Source organism: Prionailurus bengalensis, chromosome B1 (genome assembly GCF_016509475.1).
Source record: "Prionailurus bengalensis isolate Pbe53 chromosome B1, Fcat_Pben_1.1_paternal_pri, whole genome shotgun sequence".
NCBI lineage: Eukaryota > Metazoa > Chordata > Mammalia > Carnivora > Felidae > Prionailurus > Prionailurus bengalensis.
The window spans coordinates 119,892,258-119,915,304 of NC_057344.1; the positions used below are offsets into that span (position 1 = coordinate 119,892,258).

The 23,047-nt window shown below is 35.0% G+C and overlaps 1 protein-coding gene across 2 annotated transcripts in view; it reads left to right on the plus strand.

The window, feature by feature from the left end:
• Nucleotides 1-23,047, plus strand: part of SLC9B1 (solute carrier family 9 member B1) — a 75,516-nt gene that overhangs the window by 38,786 nt on the left and 13,683 nt on the right. For both annotated transcript variants that reach the window (XM_043571474.1, XM_043571483.1), the window contains 3 exons: nucleotides 362-504; nucleotides 4,065-4,192; nucleotides 22,833-23,008. In XM_043571474.1, the coding sequence (XP_043427409.1) occupies nucleotides 362-504; nucleotides 4,065-4,192; nucleotides 22,833-23,008 (447 nt within the window). The remainder of the gene's footprint in view (nucleotides 1-361; nucleotides 505-4,064; nucleotides 4,193-22,832; nucleotides 23,009-23,047) is intronic.

A 23,047-nucleotide genomic window follows, 5' to 3' on the forward strand; every position in this document is an offset into this window, starting at 1 on the left:
CGCACTATGTCTCTCCCTCCTAAAACTTTTCCTATGGTACATTACTCTGGAAAAGCAAGCGGTGGGAATGGAGGCTGCAGGGGGGTTAGCTTTATATTATCTGGCCTCTCCTGCCCATTCTCTCACTCAGTCCTTGCCCTTTTTTTGTTTAACAACACTGAATTACCTGTTTTAGCCCTTTGAGATATGTCATTTCTTATCTCCAGTCCTTTACTTATGCTGCCTTCTCTACTTGTATGTAATCTGTCCTTCACCAAAGTAATGATGTAGTGTGTTTAGAGAAGGGAAATTAAACATTTCTCTTTTCTAACTTAGAAAAATGAACTGAATCAGACATGTTTTCTTTTCTTTTTTTTTTAAGGGATGTTACTGGCAGGTTTTACCATCAGGAATGTTCCATTCCTCAGCGATTACATCCATATTAATAACACATGGTCTTCAACTTTAAGAAACACTGCCCTTACCGTTATCCTAATACAAGCTGGGCTTGGACTCGATCCACAGGTAGATTTGCAACTATATCTTGAATAAAGATTTTTAATTATTAGAGGCTGGTAGAAAAGAAAAAGAGGCAACATTTTTGTTATAGCTGCTCCAAGTGAAGTCTGTAAGCAAAACTAAGATAAAGAACAAAGATTTTTCAGAAATATTGGCATCTTATAATTTCTACTTCTGGCCATCATTATTACTGATATGAAGAGAAATCAGTGTGATGTAAGATCTCTATTAGAAATCATCTTTAGTTATTTTCATAGAGATAAATGTCCCTTGTACAGCATTTATTTTGTTTGGGACCTGTGGCTTTTCTATGGATAACTATTTACTTTTCAGTTAATAGTAAACTTGTGGTGCTTGGGTGGCTCAGTTGGTTGTGTCTGACTCCTGATTTTGGCTCAGGTCATGATCTCACAGTTCATGAGATTCAGCCCCACATCGGCACACAACCCGCTTGGTATTCCCTCTCTGACTCTCCCTCTTTCCTTGCCCTTCCCTGTTCTCTCTCTCTCAAAAATAAATAAATAAACTTTAAAAAATAAATAAAGGGTAAGGTCCACTCCTAAAAGGTTTTTACTTTTGTTTTGTTTTTCAAAGAGATTAAGAATTTCAGTAACATTTTTATTTAATGACTTTCTTCCCCCACAGATGTATGTTCCTGATTATCTGTGCATTATTGTAGAAGCTAATCTTTTAAAATATCACAATCTAGGAATCATAAATCTATTTGGGTTTTAAAAAGGTGACTCTTTTTTTTTCAATATATGAAATTTATTGTCAAATTGGTTTCCATACAACACCCAGTGCTCATCCCAAAAGGTGCCCTCCTCAATACCCATCACCCACCCTCCCCTCCCTCCCATCCCCCCATCAACCCTCAGTTTGTTCTCAGTTTTTAAGAGTCTCTTATGCTTTGGCTCTCTCCCACTCTAACCTCTTTTTTTTTTTTATTTCCTTCCCCTCCCCCATGGGTTTCTGTTAAGTTTCTCAGGATCCACATAAGAGTGAAAACATATGGTATCTGTCTTTCTCTGTATGGCTTATTTCACTTAGCATCACACTCTCCAGTTCCATCCACGTTGCTACAAAGGGCCATATTTCGTTCTTTCTCATTGCCATGTAGTACTCCATTGTGTATATAAACCACAATTTCTTTATCCATTCATCAGTTGATGGACATTTAGGCCCTTTCCATAATTTGGCTATTGTTGAGAGTGCTGCTATAAACATTGGGGTACAAGTGCCCCTGTGCATCAGTACTCCTGTATCCCTTGGGTAAATTCCTAGCAGTGCTATTGCGGGGTCATAGGGTAGTTCTATTTTTAATTTTCTGAGGAACCTCCACACTGTTTTCCAGAGTGGCTGCACCAATTTGCATTCCCACCAACAGTGCAAGAGGGTTCCCGTTTCTCCACATCCTCACCAGCATCTATAGTCTCCTGATTTGTTCATTTTGGCCACTCTGACTGGCGTGAGGTGATACCTGAGTGTGGTTTTGATTTGTATTTCCCTGATAAGGAGCGACGCTGAACATCTTTTCATGTGCCTGTTGGCCATCTGGATGTCTTCTTTAGAGAAGTGTCTATTCATGTTTTCTGCCCATTTCTTCACTGGGTTATTTGTTTTTCGGGTGTGGAGTTTAGTGAGTTCTTTATAGATTTTGGATACTAGCCCTTTGTCCGATATGTCATTTGCAAATATCTTTTCCCATTCCGTTGGTTGCCTTTTAGTTTTGTTGGTTGTTTGTTTAGTTTGTTGGTTGTTTCCTTTGCTGTGCAGAAGCTTTTAATCTTCATAAGGTCCCAGTAGTTCATTTTTGCTTTTAATTCCCTTGCCTTTGGGGATGTGTCGAGTAAGAGATTGCTACGGCTGAGGTCAGAGAGGTCTTTTCCTGCTTTCTCTTCTAGGGTTTTGATGGTTTCCTGTCTCACATTCAGGTTCTTATCCATTTTGAGTTTATTTTTGTGAATGGTGTCAGAAAGTGGTCTAGTTTCAATCTTCTGCATGTTGCTGTCCAGTTCTCCCAGCACCATTTGTTAAAGAGATGGTCTTTTTTCCATTGGATGTTCTTTCCTGCTTTGTCAAACATTAGTTGGCCATACGTTTGTGGGCTAGTTCTGGGGTTTCTATTCTATTCCATTGGTCTATGTGTCTGTTTTTGTGCTGATACCATGCTGTCTTGATGATGACAGCTTTGTAGTAGAGGCTAAAGTCTGGGATTGTGATGCCTCCCGCTTTGGTCTTCTTCTTCAAAATTACTTCAGCTATTCGGGGCCTTTTGTGGTTCCATATGAATTTTAGGATTGCTTGTTCTAGTTTCGAGAAGAATGCTGGTGCAATTTTGATTGGGATTGCATTGAATGTGTAGATAGCTTTGGGTAGTATTGACATTTTGACAATATTTATTCTTCTAATCCATGAGCAGGGAATGTCTTTCCATTTCTTTATATCTTCTTCAATTACCTTCATAAGCTTTCTATAGTTTTCAGCATACAGATCTTTTACATCTTTGGTTAGATTTATTCCTAGGTATTTTATGCTTCTTGGTGCAATTGTGAATGGGATCAGTTTCTTTATTTGTCTTTCTGTTGCTTCATTGTTAGTGTATAAGAATGCAACTGATTTCTGTACATTGATTTTGTATCCTGCAACTTTGCTGAATTCATGTATCAGTTCTAGCAGACTTTTGGTGGAGTCTATCGGGTTTTCCATGTATAATATCATGTCATCTGCAAAAAGCGAAAGCTTGACTTCATCTTTGCCAATTTTGATGCCTTTGATTTCCTTTTGTTGTCTAATTGCTGATGCTAGAACTTCCAACACTATGTTAAACAACAGCGGTGAGAGTGGGCATCCATGTCGTGTTCCTGATCTCAGGGAAAAAGCTCTCAGTTTTTCCCCATTGAGGATGATGTTAGCTGTGGGCTTTTCATAAATGGCTTTTATAATGTTAAGTATGCTCCTTCTATCAAAAAGGTGACTCTTCATGAATAAATATAACAGCTACTGAAACAACAAATGTATGAGTTTAGTGAAAATATCTCAAAAGCATAAAGACAGTGACAATTTATTATAAGCTCCAGTAGACAATTTGAACCAATGAGAAAATTCTAAAGTTCTCCTTTCTAGTGAATTATGCTGTTTTTAAGTGATTTTTCTCTTTTGGCACATTGATATTTTCTATTATAATTAGTAAATTAACCAAACAGGTCATTTCTAAAAGTTAACTGATGGAAATAAACCTATAGGTCATACTTTTATTATACTCTTTATAAGAAATATTAAGGAAGGTAGAAATAGTTATTTAATTACAGAGAAATGGATGTTTTGAAATAATTTAGATACAACAGTATTTTATAAAATGTGAAATACTTTATATATAACCCAATCTGTGATGACATATAAAATGCGCTGTATTAGCATTTCAAGCCCAGTGAGACAATCTGGAAGATTTAGCTTAATAAAAGCTAATTACTTAAAAAAAAAAAAAAACTATCTCAAAATTTACTTAAATAACTTTCTTGTTCACCATTGTAAGTTGTCTAAATGTGACTATTTTTATATTTCAGGCTTTGAAGCATTTGAAGAGAGTTTGTTTAAGATTGGCTCTAGGTCCATGCCTCATAGAGGCATGTTCAACTGCTGTTATTTCCCACTTCCTTATGAATTTTCCCTGGCAATGGGGATTTCTTTTGGGGTAACTTTTTCTCATTTTTCTCTATGAAAATATTCGGTTAAGAATGCTTGGTTTGAAATTATCAAAATATTCAGAATATTATATAGACAAGCTTCTCATTAAACTTCTTTTCACAGTGGGGGTACCTGGATGACTCAGTTTAGCATCCCACTCTTGATTTTCGCTCAGGTCATGATCTTAACGGTTTGAGTTCAAGCCCCACGTCGAGCACCTTGTTCACAGCATGGAGTCTGCTTGGGATTCTCTCTCTGCCCTTTCCCACCTCATGTTCTCTCTCTCTCTCTCTCTCTCTCAAAATAAATGAATAAATAAACTTAAAAAAAAAGTATTTGGGGTACCTCAATGGCTCAGTTGGTTAAGGGTCTGACTCTTGATTTTGGCTCAGGTCATGATCTCATGGTTTGTTAATTCAAGCCCCACATCGGGCTCTCTGCTATTAGTACGGAGCCCCCTTGGGATCCTCTGCCACCCTCCTCTCTGCCCCTCCCCTGCTCATGTGCTGTCTCTCTCAAATATAAATAAACATTAAAAAAATTCTTTTCACACTGGTAGAAAACCTTGGAAATGTGTTGGTCAGAAGCAGAGCCATATCCTAAATCTACCATATCCTTAGCAAACATGCAGTCCCTGAATGTTTAGTGCAAGATAATTCATCAATTTACTCCTTCTCTCCTATATCGTTTTCCATTTCTATGTTTTAACCCATCCAGTGGCCTCTTCCTTATAAATTGTATGTATATATTATATACATATATATGAGATTTTATATATAGATATTATAACAAAAACACTCTTTCCCTGTACCCAATGTCCCATCTATTTTTACCCACTATCCATTTTCTCTTCATGTCCAAATTCCTCAAAACAATAGTCCATAATCACTCTCTCTAGATGCTCAACCCCTTTTCATTTTTCAATATATCTACCTTTTGCCTCCATTTGAATGTAAAGTTCACCCATTATATACTTACTGCCAAATCCAATGGATTTTTAAAAAATTTTTTTTATTATAAAAGTAATACCCAAATGCATTTTACTTTTGAAAAATTAGAACTTTACAGATAAAACTAAGAAGTCTTTTAACCATGCCTTCAAATCGTAGTGCCCATACCCGTACCCAAAGTAACAATTTTTATGAGTTTTATGTTATTATTCCATAGACCTTTAAAAATAACAGTCCAGACTTCTAAAGAATATATATATATATTATATATATATTTATATTAAAATAGATAAAATAATATTGTTTTTCCAAGGATTTATCTACTGTATACATATATAATATATAAATAATATCAAAGAGTGTATCACTTTGTTTGCGATTTTCTCTTTTTTACTCAACAGTATTCTTGAGATTTATACACTTAGAAATATGTAGCTCATTTGTTTAATTGTTGTATAGTGTTATATTGTATGATAATACCAGCTTTTACTTACAGTGTTCCAACAAATAGCATTTTGTTTGTCTCACTTTGCATAAATGTGAGTTTTCCTAGAATAGTTACTTAAGTTATGCGCATTTTCAGTTTTGATGGATACTATCAAAGTGCCTTTAACACGTACCAATTTGCCCTATCACCAGCAGGGTATGAAAATGACTGTTATTCTTTCAAATCCTTGCAAATTATAATATCAAGTCTTGATATTATCAAACTTCCAATCTTATCTTCCAATCTTATCTTCCAAACTTCCAATATTATCTTCCAATCTGGTGAACAAAAATTGATTATTTCTTTGTTGTTTTAATATGCATGTATGTGATTATTAATGAGCTTCAGTATTTTTATATGAGCCTGTTCAGACCTTTTTCTATTTTTCTGTTGAGTTATTCTTTTCTTTCTTATTGATTATATCAATGCTTTGGTACAAGTATTGCAAATACATGTCCTAACATACCACTAGATATTTAACTTTGCTTATGATGACTTTTTTTTTTAATCTAAAAAGGGTATTTTATTATTTCCAACAGATAGGAGAGCAAATACATAAAACCATTCCTTGACCTTGAGAATCAAAAAGAAAAACCAGGGCGTGGGGAGGAAGAATATAGCTGCTTTTGATATAACAAAGGGCTTTTTTATGTAATCAAATTGATCAATACTTCTGTTTCTGTTTAATGCCTTTCTATGTGTCATTCAAAAGATCCTTTTTACTCATATATTTATGGTCATAAATATATTCTTCTATATATTATTATTATTACTTTTAAGTGCATTTAAAAAAATTCTTTTAAAACAGTAGAGTTTATTATGTGTGGGGATCTAGCTACATTCTTTTTCCACATGAATAGGTTGTTGCCTCAGCACCATTCATGGAAAAGTTCTTTCTTTTCCCCCTTGATTTGAAATGTTGATTTTGTCATGTAACAAACCCCAGAGATTTGTGTTTTTTTATAATTTTTTTAATGTTTATTTTTTTGAGAGAGAGAGGACAAGAGTGTGAGCTGGGGAGGGGCAGAGAGAGAGGGAGACACAGAATCTGAAGAAGGCTCCAGGCTCTGAGCTGACAGCACAGAACTGCAAGATTGTGACCTAAGCCTAAGTGGGACAGTTAACCGACTGAGACACCCAGACACCACAGAGATTTGTTTTTATACTTGTGTTCTGTTTTTCTTCCAATCCATTTTGTCTATTTCTATGTCATTATTACATGGTTTTAACTATCTTGCCTTTACTAAGACAGTATCTTCATTTTTACATCGACTTGGTTTTTCATTCTAAGCTCTTATTCTCCCAAATGAATTTTAGAATCAGCTAGTCAAGTTCAATGAAGAATCCTGAGAATATTTTAATTGGCACAGCAATGAATTAATAAATTAATTTGGAGGAGAGATGACACATTTATAATATTGAAGAGTTTTTATCCATAAATATGCCATATCTCTCCATTATTTAGGTGTTATATTAAGTTCTATGTTTATAATTTTTAGAGAGATCTGGGTCTATCTTCATAGTTTTGTTCTTAGGTGTTTTATGTTTTTTATTGATGTTATTAATAGATTTTTCATAACATTTTCGAATTAGTTTTTGCAGATGTATAAGAAAACTACTGATTTTTAAAAATACATTTTATTGAGGTATAGTTCACATAGAATAAGCACTCATTTTTAGTGAACATCTCAATGAGTTTTTTTATAATGAGTTTTATAATGTAATTATATAGTATGTACTCTTTTATTTCTGGTTTCATATGGTCAGCAAGTTGTTTTTGAGATGCATCCATATTATTCATTCCATTTTATTGCAGAATATTATTTCATCGTATGAAATATACCACCCATTTTATTCATTCACTTGATGGATATTTAGATTATTTCCAATTTAGTTGTTACAAACAAAGCTGCTATGAACTTTTGCATTCAAGTCTTCGTGAAGACATTTGTTTTCATTTGTTAGAGAAATACCTAAGAGTAGATTTGCTAGATCATATGGTAAGATATTATTTAATTTTATTTTAGAAATGGGGTGCCTAGCTGGCTCAGTCAGTAGAGCATGCTACTCTTGATCTCAGGGTTGTGAATTTGAGCCCATGTTGAGTGTAAAGATTACTTAAAAATAAGTAAATAAATAAACAGTGCCAAAAAATTTTCCTAAGTATTGTAGTATTTTACATTCCCACCAATAATGTATAAAATTCTAGGCCATCCACATCCTCTCCAATACTTCATAGTGTCTCCTTAATTGAACATTTTTTAGTTGTATGTGTAGTGGTACAAAGTTATAGTTTTAGGCAAGGGAAACAGAAGCAAAAATAAACAATTGGGACTTCATCAAGATAAAAAAAGCTTCTGCACAGCAAAGGAAACATTCAACAAAACTAAAAGGCAACCTTTGGAATGGGAGAATATATTTGCAAATGACATATCTGATAAAGGGTTTGTATCCAAAATATATAAAGAACATATAAAACTCAACACCCAAAAAACAAATAATCCAGTTAAAAAATGGGCAGAAGACATGAATAGACTTTTTCCAAAAATGGCTAAAAGACCAATGAAAAGATGCTTACTATCACTCATCATCAGGGAAATACAAATCAAAACTACAGTGAGTTATCACCTCACACCCATCAGAATGGCTAAAATCAACAACACAAGAAACAATAGGTGTTGGCAAGGATACAGAGAAAAAAGAATCCTCGTGCACTGTTAGTGGGAATGAAAACTGGTACAACTACTGTGGAAAACAGTATGGGGCACACACACACAAACACATACACAATGGAATAGGAGCCATAAAAAAAGAATGAAATCTTGCCATGTGCAATGACATGGATGGAGCTAGAGAGTATTAATGTTAATTGAAATAAGTCAGAGAAAAACAGATACCATATGATTTCACTCATGTGGAACTTAAAAAACAAAACACGTGAACATGGGGGAAAAAAGAGACAAACCATAAAAGAGACTGTTAACTATAGAGAACAAACTGAGGATTGATGAAGGGGGGAGTAGGTAAGGGGGTGGGTTAAATGCATGATGGGTTATGGAGGGTGTACTGGTAGTGATAAGCACAGAGCGCTGTATGTAAGTCATGAACTATTAAATTCTACACCTGAAACTAATATTCACTGTATGTTAACCAACTGGAATCTTAATAAAAACTTGAGAAAAACAATAAAGTTGTGGTTTTATAGTTTTTCAGCAAATTTGGAATTTTTAAGCCATTATTTCTTAAGTATTTTGCCCCTCTTTCTTATTCTAGAACTACAACTACACATGTGTTAGACTGCTTGATATTATTATGTAGGTCCCTGGTACTCTATTAACTTTTTTTACTCATGTGACTCTCTGTACTTAATTTTGCGTCTTTTTCCTCAGAATACATCTTTATTAGCATTTTGTTTATAGACCTAACTATATTGGACTCTGTATAAAAATATGAGTTCTTTTATTCTTTAAATAGGCAAACATATGTAATTACATAAGATAACAGTCTCTGATTTTATCAGAGCACTATTTGTTTAAGAGAAGGTGGCTTTTAATAGGTTACTACTAGAGTGCTTTATGTCCCTGTTAGGAAGTATATTTTGAGCATATTGCATTTTCTTTTTTGTACCTAATGGCTTTTCAATGATGGTGCCATAGGTGATTTGCTTTTTTGTATATATAATTTGGGGTTTCAAATGTTGAATCATCAAAAAGCATTAAAAATTACCATTCTAAATCACCCCTCTGCCACCACCACCCCCCAAAAGAGAAAGAGCATTACCCTGGACCTAACTCATGTTTTGCTCCATGTCTGTTGTTTCCATATTTGCCCTTTTCTGTTTGTTTTTGTTGTTTTGTTTTGTTTTCATCATGTTAAGTGTATTCTTTAGTCCCCATCACCTATTTCACCCAGCCCCCCTTCCCACCTCTCCTCTGATAATCCATCAGTTTGCTCTCTGTTAAGAGTCTGTTTCTTGGTTTGTCTCTCTCTCTCTCTCTTCTTTGCTCATTTTTTGTTTGTTTGTTTCTTTCTTTCTTTGTTAAATTCTACATATGAGTGAGATCACGTGGTATTGTCTTTCACTGGCTGAGTTATTTTGCTTAGCACTGTACTCTCTAGCTCTATCCACGTTGTTCCAAATGGCAAGATTTCATTCTTTTTTTATGGCTGAACAATATTTCATGTGTATATGTACACATACACATATATATGTATATATATCACATATATACATATATGTGTATATGTATATATATCACATCTTTCTCCATTCATCTAATGATGGACATTTGGACTGCTTATACTTCATTTTGGATATATTCCACTGCTGTGTCTTCAAGTTCATTGATCTTTTCTTCTGCAGTGTGTAACCTTCTATCAATCCAGTGAATTTTTTAAATAATTTAATAATTTTTTAATATTTCAGATATTGCATTTCTTTGGTCATAAGCCATCTTCCATTTCTTTCCAGCTTTATTGAGATAATGATTCACATATAACATTTTGTAAGTTTAAGGTATACAACGTGTTGATTTGATACACTTATATATTGCAAAATGATTACCAACATAGCATTAGTTAACACCTCCATCTTATCACATACTTGCCTTTTTCTGTGTGTGTGATGAGAACTTTTAAGATCATCTCCCTTAGCAACTTTCAAGTATATAATACAGTATTATTAATTGTAATCACCATGCTGTACATTAGATCCCCAAAACTTACTTATCTTATAATTGCAAGTTTATACTCTTTTGACCAAAATTTCCCCATTTCCCCCATGTACCAGACCCTAGTAACCACAATTTTACTCTATTTTTATGAGTTCAGCTTTTTTAAATTCCACACATAAGTGAGATCATGCAGTATTTGTCTTTCTCTGTCTGACTTATTTCACTTAGCATAATGTCCTCAAGGTCCATCCATATTGTAAATGGCAGGATTTCTTTCTTTCTCATGGCTGAATACTTGTCCATTGCATATGTATTGCACACATATATATACCATACACACATACACACACACACATATACATACCACATCTTTATTCATGCATCCATTGACAGAAACTTAGGTTGTTTCCATCAGATACTACATTTTTTATTTCCAAAAGTTCCATTTGGTTTTTTATTCTGTCTGCTGCTTTCCCCCCCATTATGTTCATGTTTTCCTTTAGATTCTTAAGGAACATATTTATACGTTCCATATGTAACATATTTATAACAACTGTGACAATATATTAATCTACCAGTTCCCTCGTTGCTGTCATTTGTGGATCTATATGTATTAACTGATTTTTCCCCCTGTTGTAGGTTACATTATCCTACCTATTCATGTGATCCTACCTATTCATCTGATTCATAGTGATCAGATGCTGGGTTTTGTAGGTTTTACATTGTTGAAATCTGGATTTTGTAATTTTTCTTTAGAGTGTTAGACTTTGTCCTAGAAGGCAGCATTAAATTATTTGTGAGTTAGTTGATGCTTTCAAGTCTTGTTTTTAAGATCTTTTAGGGATTATCTAGAGTAGCCTTACTGTAGAGCTTCTAAGATGTGGCCCTTCTGAGTCTACTGAATGCCCTATGTGTTTGATGAGGTATCTCCACTCTAGTTGGTGGGAACCCAAAGGTTTTCCCAGTCTTCTGTGAGCTCTAGAAATTATTCATGTTACTGATGGTCAGTAATCTTTCTTTATGAGTTGTACTTGTCCACATTTGTGGGGTTTTACTCTATGCCTGCTCTCAGTAGTATTCAACCAAAGACAGGGAACCCTTCATGCCAATTTCTGGAAATTTCTTTATGTCTTTCCTTCCCTCAGGTACTCTGCTCTGAAAATTTTAGCTGCCTTGGCTTCCCTAGACTTTTTTCTCCTCAACTCGGCAAATTTGTTGGGCTTTGTTTGGTTTCTCTTCACCACAGCCTTGAAATTGTTCCCAAGCAGAAAACCTGGGCAATGGTGAAGTTTAATTCATTTGTTTCCCTTTTCTCATTTGTAACAGTTCTGTACTGTCTGTTGTTCAGTGTCTGAAATTTTTTGTCTGGTTTTCCAGGTGCTTTCAGCAGGAGGGTAATTGCAGAACCTATATTCTTTTAGAGCTGTAAGCAGATGTCTTACTTCTGATTTTTAAAGGTTGATTTTATATATGACTATCCTGATGAATGTTCATATCGGTACTTTTAGTTCTTATATAAACTTCCTGTCTTCGGGGCGCCTGGGTGGCCCAGTCGGTTAAGGGTCCGACTTCAGCCAGGTCACGATCTCACGGTCCGTGAGTTTGAGCCCCGCGTCAGGCTCTGGGCTGATGGCTCGGAGCCTGGAGCCTGTTTCCCATTCTATGTCTCCCTCTCTCTCTGCCCCTCCCCCGTTCATGCTCTGTCTCTCTCTGTCCCCCCAAAAATAAATAAACGTTGAAAAAAAAAAATTTAAACTTCCTGTCTTCAAATAATTAAACTTCTGTCACTTCCTTTACCAGTGTTTATACTGTTATCTCTATTTTACTGTGTTCAATTGAATATCCCATCAATGTGAATATTAGTAACGGAAAAAAATAGATATTTCTATTTTTAAAATAATTTTAATGAGAATTCTAATGCTTTGTCATTAATATGATGTTTACTGTAGGGTGTTAGTAGATGCGGTTTATTAGGTTAAGGAAAGTTTCCTGAATCTTGTTTGTCAAGAGGTTGCCTCTTAATAAAAAAAAAAAATACTATCATTTTTTTTCCCTTCAATCTGACGTTATGAATTATACTGGCAGAGTTTCTTAATGCAGAACCATCCATACATTTACAGACTTGGTCAGCATTTTTATTCTTTTAATAAACTGATGTATTCAGTTTGCTCCTATTTAGGATCATAAATGAAACTGAACTGTGGCTTATTTTCTTATGCTATCTTTGCCTTATTTCTATTTTTTCTACCCCCAACCCCTACCTATCTTTGCCTTATTTATGATCATGTTATTATTTTGCTATGACTGCCTCAAATCCCTTCATGTTGATACCTAGCATTTTAATGCAAGTTAAATAATCAATATAAATTTTCTTTTCTTTCATCTTAGTTTTTTTTCCTTTTAAAATAAAGATAAGTGTAGAAGTTACTAAGATATGTGAATATCCTTAATTTGTATTTCTGTTGCAACAACTTCTGAATTCATTTTTCCTCCCATTTGAGTACTTTCACCAAAATGATTGTGAACGTGGGTCTTTGTGTGACAAATCTTTTGAAGCTTTGTATGCTTGTGAATATTTCACAGTATTATAAAACCTTCATATTTGAATGACTATTGGACTGATTTTAAAATGTCCAAAATGGGGGCATCTGGACTGGCTGGCCGGTTTAGTTAGCAGAGCATGCGACTCTTGATCTCGGTGTCATGAGTTCAGGCCCCATGTTTGGCATAGAGATTACTGTTAAAAAAAAAATCTTAAATAAATAAATGAATGAATAAATAAGTAAATATTCAAAATTATTTTCCTTGAACTTTTAAAAACTGTTCTGCTTTTTCCTTGTATCTAACCTTGCTATTGAAAAGTCTGGTGTCAAACTAATTCTTATTCTTTTGTTGATAACCTTTCTCGCTGGATGTTTTTAGAATTTCCTGTTTTAATTTTCTTAAATATTACTATAAATTATTTAGATATGGGTTATTCTGTTTCTTGTGTGACCTTTTATTTAGATTTAAGGTCATTTGCCTTTAATTAAGGGAACTTTACTTTCATTATTTTTTTGAGTATGCCATCTTCTAATTTCATATATTTATCATTTATATAATGGCACATCTACTGCTATTCTTTTTTTTAAGATTTTATTTTTAAGTAATCTCTACACTCAGCATATCCTTCTCACTCATTGTAATCCTTATCTGTCTTGAATTCTACTTTGTCAGATATTAATATTTCTCTTCCTGCTTTGTTGTGGGTACCCTATTTGGAATGAATTTCTCCATCCTTGAATTGTTGAACTTTTTATTGAAGTCTAACTCAGATACAGAAAGTGTAAAGTACATGAATGTACAGTTCCTTGAAGACTTAAAAAGTGAATATTCATGTAACCATCACCCAAGTAAAGAAGTATAGCACTGCCAATACCCCAGAAGTGTCCATATGCTCTCTCCTAATCACTTCTCTCCATCCTCTCCACAGATAACCACTATACTAATTTCTTACACTATAATTTAATTTGCATGTAGTTGTACTTTATGTAAATGAAACCATATAGTATATATTCTTTTGTGTCTGCTCTTTAACTCAACATTATATTTGAGATTCGTCCATGTTATTGTGTGTGAACATAGTTTACTTTCTTTTTTGTATAGTATATCATTGTATGAATATACTAGTTTATTTGTGCATTCTATTATCAGTGGGAATTTGCATTGTTCCTACTTGGGGTTATTATTACTAATGCTCTTACATTCTTGTAAATAACTCTTGGTACACGGTTTTCTAAAGGTGCTTAACTATGAGTTGAATTGTTGGTTCATGGGGTAACTATATGTTTAAAACTTTGGATTATGTCAAAATATTTTTTGAGAATTCCTAATTTACATTTCTACCAGTAGTATGTAAGAGTTCCTCTTATTCCAAACCCTGCCAACATTTGGAATCATCAGTCTTTTTTATTTGAACCATTCATATGGGTATGTTGTGATATCTCATTGGGATTTTTATTTGTATTACCCTGATTTCTTTTTTCAACGTTTATTTTTATTTTTTGGGACAGAGAGAGACAGAGCATGAACGGGGGAGGGGCAGAGAGAGAGGGAGACACAGAATCGGAAACAGGCTCCAGGCTCTGAGCCATCAGCCCAGAGCCCGACGCGGGGCTCGAACTCATGGACCGCGAGATCGTGACCTGGCTGAAGTCGGACGCTTAACCGACTGCGCCACCCAGGCGCCCCAATACTTTTACATTTTTAATAATATTTGTTACTGATATTTAGAAATATTATTTATTTTCCATATTGCTTTTGTCTCTAGCAACCTTGCTGTGCTCATCAATTCAAATTTATCTATAGGTTGCCTTGGTTTTTCTGCATGTACAGCTGTGTCATCTGTGAATAATGACAGTTGTACTTCTTTCTTTCCAATAAGTATACCATTTATTTTTCTTTCCTTATGGTACTTATTAGGCTGTTCAATATAATGGTGATTAGAAGTGGTGATAGTAGACATCTTTGTCTTGATTCTGTATTTGTCATAAGTTTTTTGTAGCTACCCTTAATTAGATTAATGAAGTTTCCCTACATTCTTAGTTTGCTAAGTTTTTATTGTAATTGGGTGTCAAATTTTATCAAATAATTGTTTTGCTTCCATTGAAATACTATGAATTGTTAATTCTATTCTAGTGAATTATGTTGATTAATTTTCTAATGTAAACCAAATTTTCATTTATGAAATTGATTCAATTTATTCATCATACTTATAATTTTCAACTTTTTTGTACCATTTGTCTTAGGTATATTTCTTACTAACAACTCAGAAATAAATTTTTTTTTTAATTTTTTTAAAAATGTTTTTATTTATTTTTGAGAGAGAGACAGAGCACAAGTGGGGGAGGGGCAGAGAGAGAGGGAGACAGAATCAGAAGCAGGCTCCAGGCTGAGCTGTCAGCACAGAGCCCCATGCAGGGCCCAAACTTGTGAACTGCGAGATCATGACCTGAGCTGAAGTTGGACACCTAACTGACTGAGCCACCCAGGCATCCCAGAACTAAATTTTTAAAATTCAGTCAGAAAAGCTATGTCTTAACAGGTCCATCCAACCGATTCTTTGTAGGTCAATTTTGACTTAACCTTGCTTTTATTTCACCTTTTAAAATATTACACATTCCTGTAAGTTTTATTCTTTTTTCACTTTTCCTACTTTTTGTTGGATTACCAGCATTTTCTTTGTTACACTTTCATTTATTCCTTTAATATTTAGAAATTACAAACTCATTCTCCTAGTGATTACCTATAATTTTGTAAAAAGCATACTTAAAATTGTCGCATGTTTTCAGTTTTCTCCACTCCCTCATATATTTCCCCACCAGTTGATATAATCTAGAATTTTCATCTAAGATTATTTATAAGTTTTCTTTACAATGAGTACTTCTATATATTTAACAATGACTTTCACTGCTCATCATTATGTCTTGTGATTATAATTATAATAATATAATAATAATAATTAATATAATTATAATAGCAAACATTTATATAGTGCTTGCCATGTGTCAGGCACTTTGTGTAGTATTTGATAATTAATAATTTAATCTTCACATAGTCCTGTGAAATAGGTATTATTATTATTACCATTTTTTTGTTTTGCATACAAACTGAGACAAAGAGATGTTACATGGTTTTCCTAACATCAGATGACTAAATAGATAGATCCAGAACCTTTACTATGTCTAGAGAATTTATTTTTTTAAGCAACTTTTCTAAATGTTTATTTTTATTTATTTTGAGAGAGAGAGAGAGCGCATAAGCAGGGGAAGGGCAGAAAAAGAGAGAGTGAGAGAGAGAGAGAGAGAGAGAATCCCAAGCAGGTTCCATGCAATCAGGCCAGAGCCTGATGCAAGGCTAGATCCCGTGAGCCATGAGATCATGACCTGAGCCAAAATCAAGAGTTAGACATTCAACCAACTGAGCCACCTCAGGTGTACCCTCCTTTTTTATTAAGAGTCTTTTTTTTGAGCCTTTATTCTTAATGTCTACACTATGCTGCCTATACTCTTTTATTTTTTTTAAACCCCTTTATTTTGTACTAAATATTTTTCCTGATGAGTTGATCTTCTAGTTCTTTTCAAACTGATCAGTGGATGATAAACTGAATCCTGGAATGTCTGAAAATAACTTCTGTGTGACTCAGTATTGAATTTTAGATTCAAAATTATTGGGGCGCCTGGGTGGCGCAGTCGGTTAAGCGTCCGACTTCAGCCAGGTCACGATCTCGCGGTCCATGAGTTCGAGCCCCGCGTCGGGCTCTGGGCTGATGCCTCGGAGCTTGGAGCCTGTTTCCAATTCTGTGTCTCCCTCTCTCTCTGCCCCTCCCCTGATCATGCTCTGTCTCTCTCTGTCCCAAAAATAAATAAACGTTGAAAAAAAAATTTTTTTTTTAATTATTTTCCCTCAGTACTTTAAAGAGATCAGTGTTATCTCTTTGTATTAGTTTTGCCCATGAGGAATATTTTATCAAGCTAATTATTAATTTCTTTCCTAGGTAATCTAACCCAATCATTTTTTTTTTCCTTTGGAGGCTTGGTTTCCTGAATTTTTCCAATTAAAATCTTCTTGCTATACAAGGTACATTCCTTGGACAGCAACATTAGTATCACCTAAAAGCTTGTTAGAAATGTAGACTCCTGGGCCTTATCCCAGGCCTTTTGAAATTAATCTGCATTTTAATGAGATTCTTATGTTATTTGTTTTCATATTAAAGTTTTAAAAAAACAGTCTCAGATAAGTGTTTTTTCCTTAGTGAAATTTTTCAAATATGTACAAGAGTAGAGAGAATAACAAAATAACAAACGTCCAAATATCCTTAATTTAAACTTAATAGCCCCTAAGGAATCCTAAAGTAAATTACATGCATAATGGTATTTCACCCCTATATCCTACAGAATGCATTTCTAAAAGTTAACAGAATTTTTCTAACTAAATTAACAACAATCCCTTAATGTAATCAGATGAGTCTTAACATGTTCTATTCAATATTTGGTGTGATGTTTCAATCAGAAGAATATGTATCTATTTTTTTCCAGGTCTTGATTGTATCCTTTATCTTTCTTCAGTTCTCTTGTATTATGTCCTTTTGTAACTCCCTCCTCCATACCTATTAAGCCTTCTTTATACTTTTTATATGCTTACCTTTTTGCAGTACACACTGGAAAATTTTTCTCTGCACAGTTCTCTAGCTTATTAAGTCACTCTTTAGCTATGTTTATACCTATGTTTTTTTAATTTGGAGAATTTATTGTTAATTTCTATGAACTATCATCAAAAATTTATGGATAGATGCAATATACTTTCATGATTCAGAGGATATTTATAGTTATTCTGACATCATGTTTTGGTTGCTTTCTTCCTAGTATATCTCTTTTCTCAGGTATAATTTTTTTTTTCCACTTAATGAACGTGGTTCCTCAATTCAAAGTGATAGGTTCCCCAAATATTTTGTTAATACTTTAATGGGGGCTCATTTTTGTGTTTTACACTTCCTATTAACTTGTTATTGCTTTATCTATTGGCTTTTGCCTTCTTGCAGGGAATAGCCCAATAATGTTACCAAGCAAGGTGTCTAGAAGCTCAGGCTGAGATTAAGATTCTTATGCAGTAATGTACTGAGGGAGGTCTCAGTTGAAACTTCTGAGTGAAGAAAGCCAGATAGACTATGGGGTAAATCAGTGGTTCCCGAACTTTGCTGTACATTAAAATCACCTTGGGAGCTTTTGAAAATCCCAACAATCAGAAGAGTAATGTCAGCAAGATAGCAGAATACGAAGCCCCAGGCTCTTCTTCTCCCACTTACTGACTTAAAAACATAAGAACTAAATTACCTTTGTGAGAACTCCAGAAACCACTTGAGAGGTTGCACCATCCTGTCCAAGTGCAAGGTCAAGAAGAGACACATTGGAGTAGTTAAGACATTTCATTGTATTTACCCACCATACCTCATCCCCTCCCTGCACAGCAGAGGAAATCAAGAGAAAACTCCCAACCCCTGGCTTATCCATCAGGAATGAAAGAAAGAAGCTGGGACATGTGTCTACATTCTGGCATTTTGAGTCAAGGGACAGGTTTCTGTCTCACCTAACTCAGAGTGCTGCCAGAAAAAGAGTGGCACACTTTGGATACTGAGGCACATTGAAAACAAAGGTGAGTCCTGTGGGTTGCTCTAGCTCCTGAGATATTGCAGTAATGCAGACAGACATTAGGGGTGTTCTGGAGCAGAAAAAGGCAAAACTTTTCAGCTGGCGATAATGTACTCAACCCTGAGAAGATGCATCCCAGAAATGTTTGAGAGACCCCTAGAATCTCTAGCCGAGCTGATTTGTGAAGAACTTTCTCTAGTGAAAACAGTTCATAAAGACAGGAAGAAGTGACTGTTTTTTCAAGTATCCAAATGATGGCTCCAACAAAGGAATGAAATGAAACTCCAGAAATCAACCCTAAACAAATGGAAATGTATGAATTACCCAACAAATAATTCAAAATAACCATCATAAAGATGCTTAATGAGTTAAAAGAGAACACAGAAAATCTAAAATAAATCAGGTAAATGATGCATAAACAAAATGAGAATACCAACAAAGATGAAGAATCTGTAAAAAGCAAACAAAAATAAAAATTCTGGAGCTGTAGAATACATAACTAAATTGAAAATTTTACTAGAGAGGATCAAAATCACACTGTATCAAGCAGAAGAAAGAGCCTGTGAATTAAAAGATTGGTCACTTGAAATTACAAGTCAGAGAAGCAAAAAGCAAAAGAGAAGTGAAGAGATCCTAAGAGATTTAAGGGATACTATTAAATGGACTGATCTACACATTATGAGAGCTCCAGGAGAAGAGAGAGAGAGATGTTCAGAAAACCTACTTAAAGAAATAATTGCCAAAACTTCCAAATTTGAGTAAGGAAATAGATATACAAATTCAAGAAGCTCAAAGAATTTCCACTAGAATAAGACTAAAGAAACCCACACTGAGACACATACTCAGGCTGTCAAAAAATACATAAAGAGGGGAAAAAAGACAGAGAATCTTAAAGTGTCAAGAGAAAAGCAAAATCACCCATAAAATAGGATTTCTCAGCAGAAACCTTTTATACCAGAAGAGAATGAGATGATATATTCAAAATGCTGAAAGAAAAAACCTGCCAATCAAGAATACTATATTCAGCAAACCACATGTAAAACTTTTATGACATTAAATTTGGCAATTACTTCTTGAATATGACACAAAAAGCACAGGCAACAAATATGAAAATAGATGAGACTGCATGAAACTTAAGAATTTCAACACAGCAAAGGAAACAAAATGGAAAGAGTACATGGAATGGGAGAAAATAATTGCAAACTATATCTGAAAAGGTCAATGTTCAGAATATATAAACAACTCCTACAACTCAACAATAATAATGGACTTAATAGTGGGCAATGGACTTGGATAGAAATTTCTCCAAAGAAAATATACAAATAGCCAACAAGCATATGAAAGTACTCAATATCTGTAATCATTAGAGAAATGCAAATCAAAACCACAATGAGATATAAGCTCACACCTATTAGGATGATCATTATCAAAAAACAAAAACAAAATAGGGGCACCTGGCTGGCTCAGTCAGAAGAGCATGCAACCCTTATCTTGGTGATGTAAGTTCGAACCCCATAATGGGTGTAGAGATTACTTAAAATCTTAAAAAAAAAAAACAGAAAATAACACAAAATAAAGATTGGCACAGATGTGGAAAAATGAGAACCATTGTGCTCTGTTGTTGGAAATATAAAACAAGCAGTTGCTATGGAAAACAGGTTGGAAGTTCCTTAAAAAAAAAACAAAAATAGAATTACCATCTAATCCAGTAATCCCACTTTTGGGTATATATACAAAAGAATTGAAAGCAAGATCTTAAAGAGATATTTCCACATCCATGTTTATTGGAACATTATTCACAAAGTCAAGAAGTGGAAGCAGCCCACACTGACAGATGAATGGATGAAGAAAATGTGGTATATACCTAAAATGGAATATTATTTACCTATAAAATATAGATAGAAATCCTGTCACATTCTACATCATAGATGAACCTTGAGGACATTATGCTGAGATAAATAAGCCAGGACAAATGCTGTATGATTCCACTGATCTGTTTAGAGTAGTCAAAATCCTAGTAACAGATAGTAGTATGATGGTTGCCGGGGCTTGGGTGAGGGAGAAAGGAAGGGGAGTTATTTAATGGATATAAAGTTTTAGTTTTGTAAGACAAAAAAGTTCTGGAGATCTGTTATACAACAATGTGAATATAGTTAACAGTACTGAACTGTGCCTTAAAAATAGTTTAGAGGGTAAATTTTATGTGTTTCTTGACACAATTAAAAACATTTTTTTAATCCTAGTACTAGGTCAAAGACTGATCTTAGATCAGTATGTCTTAGAATGGGATCCAGGCAGGGGCACCTGGGTGGCTCAGTCAGTTAATTGCCACTTCTTGATTTTGCCTCAGGTCATGATCACACAGTTCATGGGATCAAGCCCCACGTGAATCATTTCATCAGGCTTGTGCAGACAGCACGAATTCTCTTTCTCCTCTCTCTGCCCCCCAGCAGGCTCACCTGTGCAACCTCTCTCAAAATAAACAAAGAAAAAAAAATGAGAGCCAGGCATCAGTGTTTTTGAAAGTACCCAAGTACATAGTAGGCAGCTTCTAAGATTATTCCCAGTAATCCCTGCTATCTAATATTTTACACCTTTGTGTAATACCCTCTTCTTGAATATGGGCTGGACTTACCTGACTTGCTTCTAATGGACAAAATACAATGGAAATGATAGGATGTCAATTTTAAAATTAGGTCATGTGAAGACCATGGCTTCTACTTTGCATGTTTTCTCTTCCATTCTCTTTAATTGCTTATCGTGGGGGAAACCAGCTGCCATACTGTGAGTAGCCTGTTAAGAAGCTCCCATAACAAAAGATTGAAAGCCTGCCAACAGCCATGTGAGTAAAATTGGAAGCAGATCTTCTACACATTTCATGAGGACCTTGATGCAGAGGCATCCAGCTAAGCCACACCCAGATTCCTGACCCACAGAAGTGTGATAATAAGTGTTTGTTGTTTTAAGCAATGAAATTTGGGGATAATTTGTTGAGCAGCTACAGATAAATAATATACCAGGTGATTCAAATGTGCAGGAAAGTTCAGAAACAACTGAACTAGGCAAATAAGTTTTCAGAGAATTCTAGGCTCTCTCATTCGGAAAGACTGTACAGTCAGAGGCAAAGGCACTAAACTGTCAGACCCTCACATCAGTCAGTAATTGACAGGAGCTGTCTGGAAGAAGGAGTGGGAGGTAAACCTCCTTAGCACCCCCAAGTAAGCTCTTCTAAGCAGGGGAAGGCTGCTAGAAAGCTGCAGGTGTTGGGGGTTAGCAGCCAACAGCAGCATCTGGGGGATGTGTGCACTGGCCTGGTAAACGGTTTCTGCTGGGGCACCAAGAACATCTCTACACAAGGTATATATTTCAGTCCTTATAAAGTTAATGTGGCAGAGATGAGGTAAAGTACTAAATAGGATATACCAACAAAGATGTTCTGAGCAGGAGTTTCCCCATTCCTCATGCATGTTATCATCCACACTCATTGTTCCTTCTTTGGGGCAGGCATCTCTGTTCTTTATTGACTTGCTCAAGAATTAGAAGTAAGATGGAGAGTACATTTGTCTGGCCATTGTTACAGTGGCATTCCAAATAATCACCTGTTGGATTTCTTCAGAGATCCCTCCTGCTCCTAGCGTCTGCTGTTTCTGGGCTTGGAGCATTTTTAGATGTATACCATATCGGGGTGCCTGGGTGGCTCAGTCAGTTAAGCATCCAACTTCGGCTCAGGTCATGATCTCACAGTTTGTGAGTTTGAGCCCTGTGTCGGACTCTGTGCTGACAGCTCAGAGCCTGGAGGCTGCTTCAGATTCTGTGTCTCCCTCTCTCTCTTCCCCTCCCCTGCTCCTGCTCTGTCTCTCTCTCTGTCTCAAAAATAAGTAAGCATTAAAAAAATTTTTTCAAGTATACCATATCTTTTGTAGCAATGTTTACTCACACACACTTGGCTTATAATTTCTTTCTTCAATCTTAAACTGTCTTTTATCTTCCTGGGCTATACGTATTTCCTTGTCCATTGAGGATTCTCCTCCTTTTTTTTTTTTTCTTTCTAGTTAGGTTATGGGTTTTCCTATTATTTTTACATCTTCATCTCAACGGATTTAGGGATGAAGGTAGAGACAATTTGTGCCCAAACCAACATCTTGAATGAAATCTCTATAAACTTTTAGGCAGCACTAAAAAATGTGTGAAAAATTTTACCACTATTAAATGACGTTGACCCAAAAGCAGAATTTTTACTTTTGAAGTTATTGTAAATCTGTAAAGGCTAATATATTTGTTGTAAAATTTAACATAAAACACTTTTGTTAAAATGATGTTTTAAAATTGGTTTTCAAAGTCTTTCTATTAGTTTTGTAGTAGGCGCTGTCTCTCCTGCTGTTGTTGTCCCTTCCATGCTACTTTTGCAAGAAAAAGGATATGGTATTAAGAAAGGCATTCCAACCTTACTAATAGCTGCTAGCAGTTTGGATGACATCATAGCAATCACTGGATTCAGTGCGTGCTTGAGCATAGCCTTCTCCTCAGGTAAACAAAACACAACTGCCACATCATTCACAGCCTTTT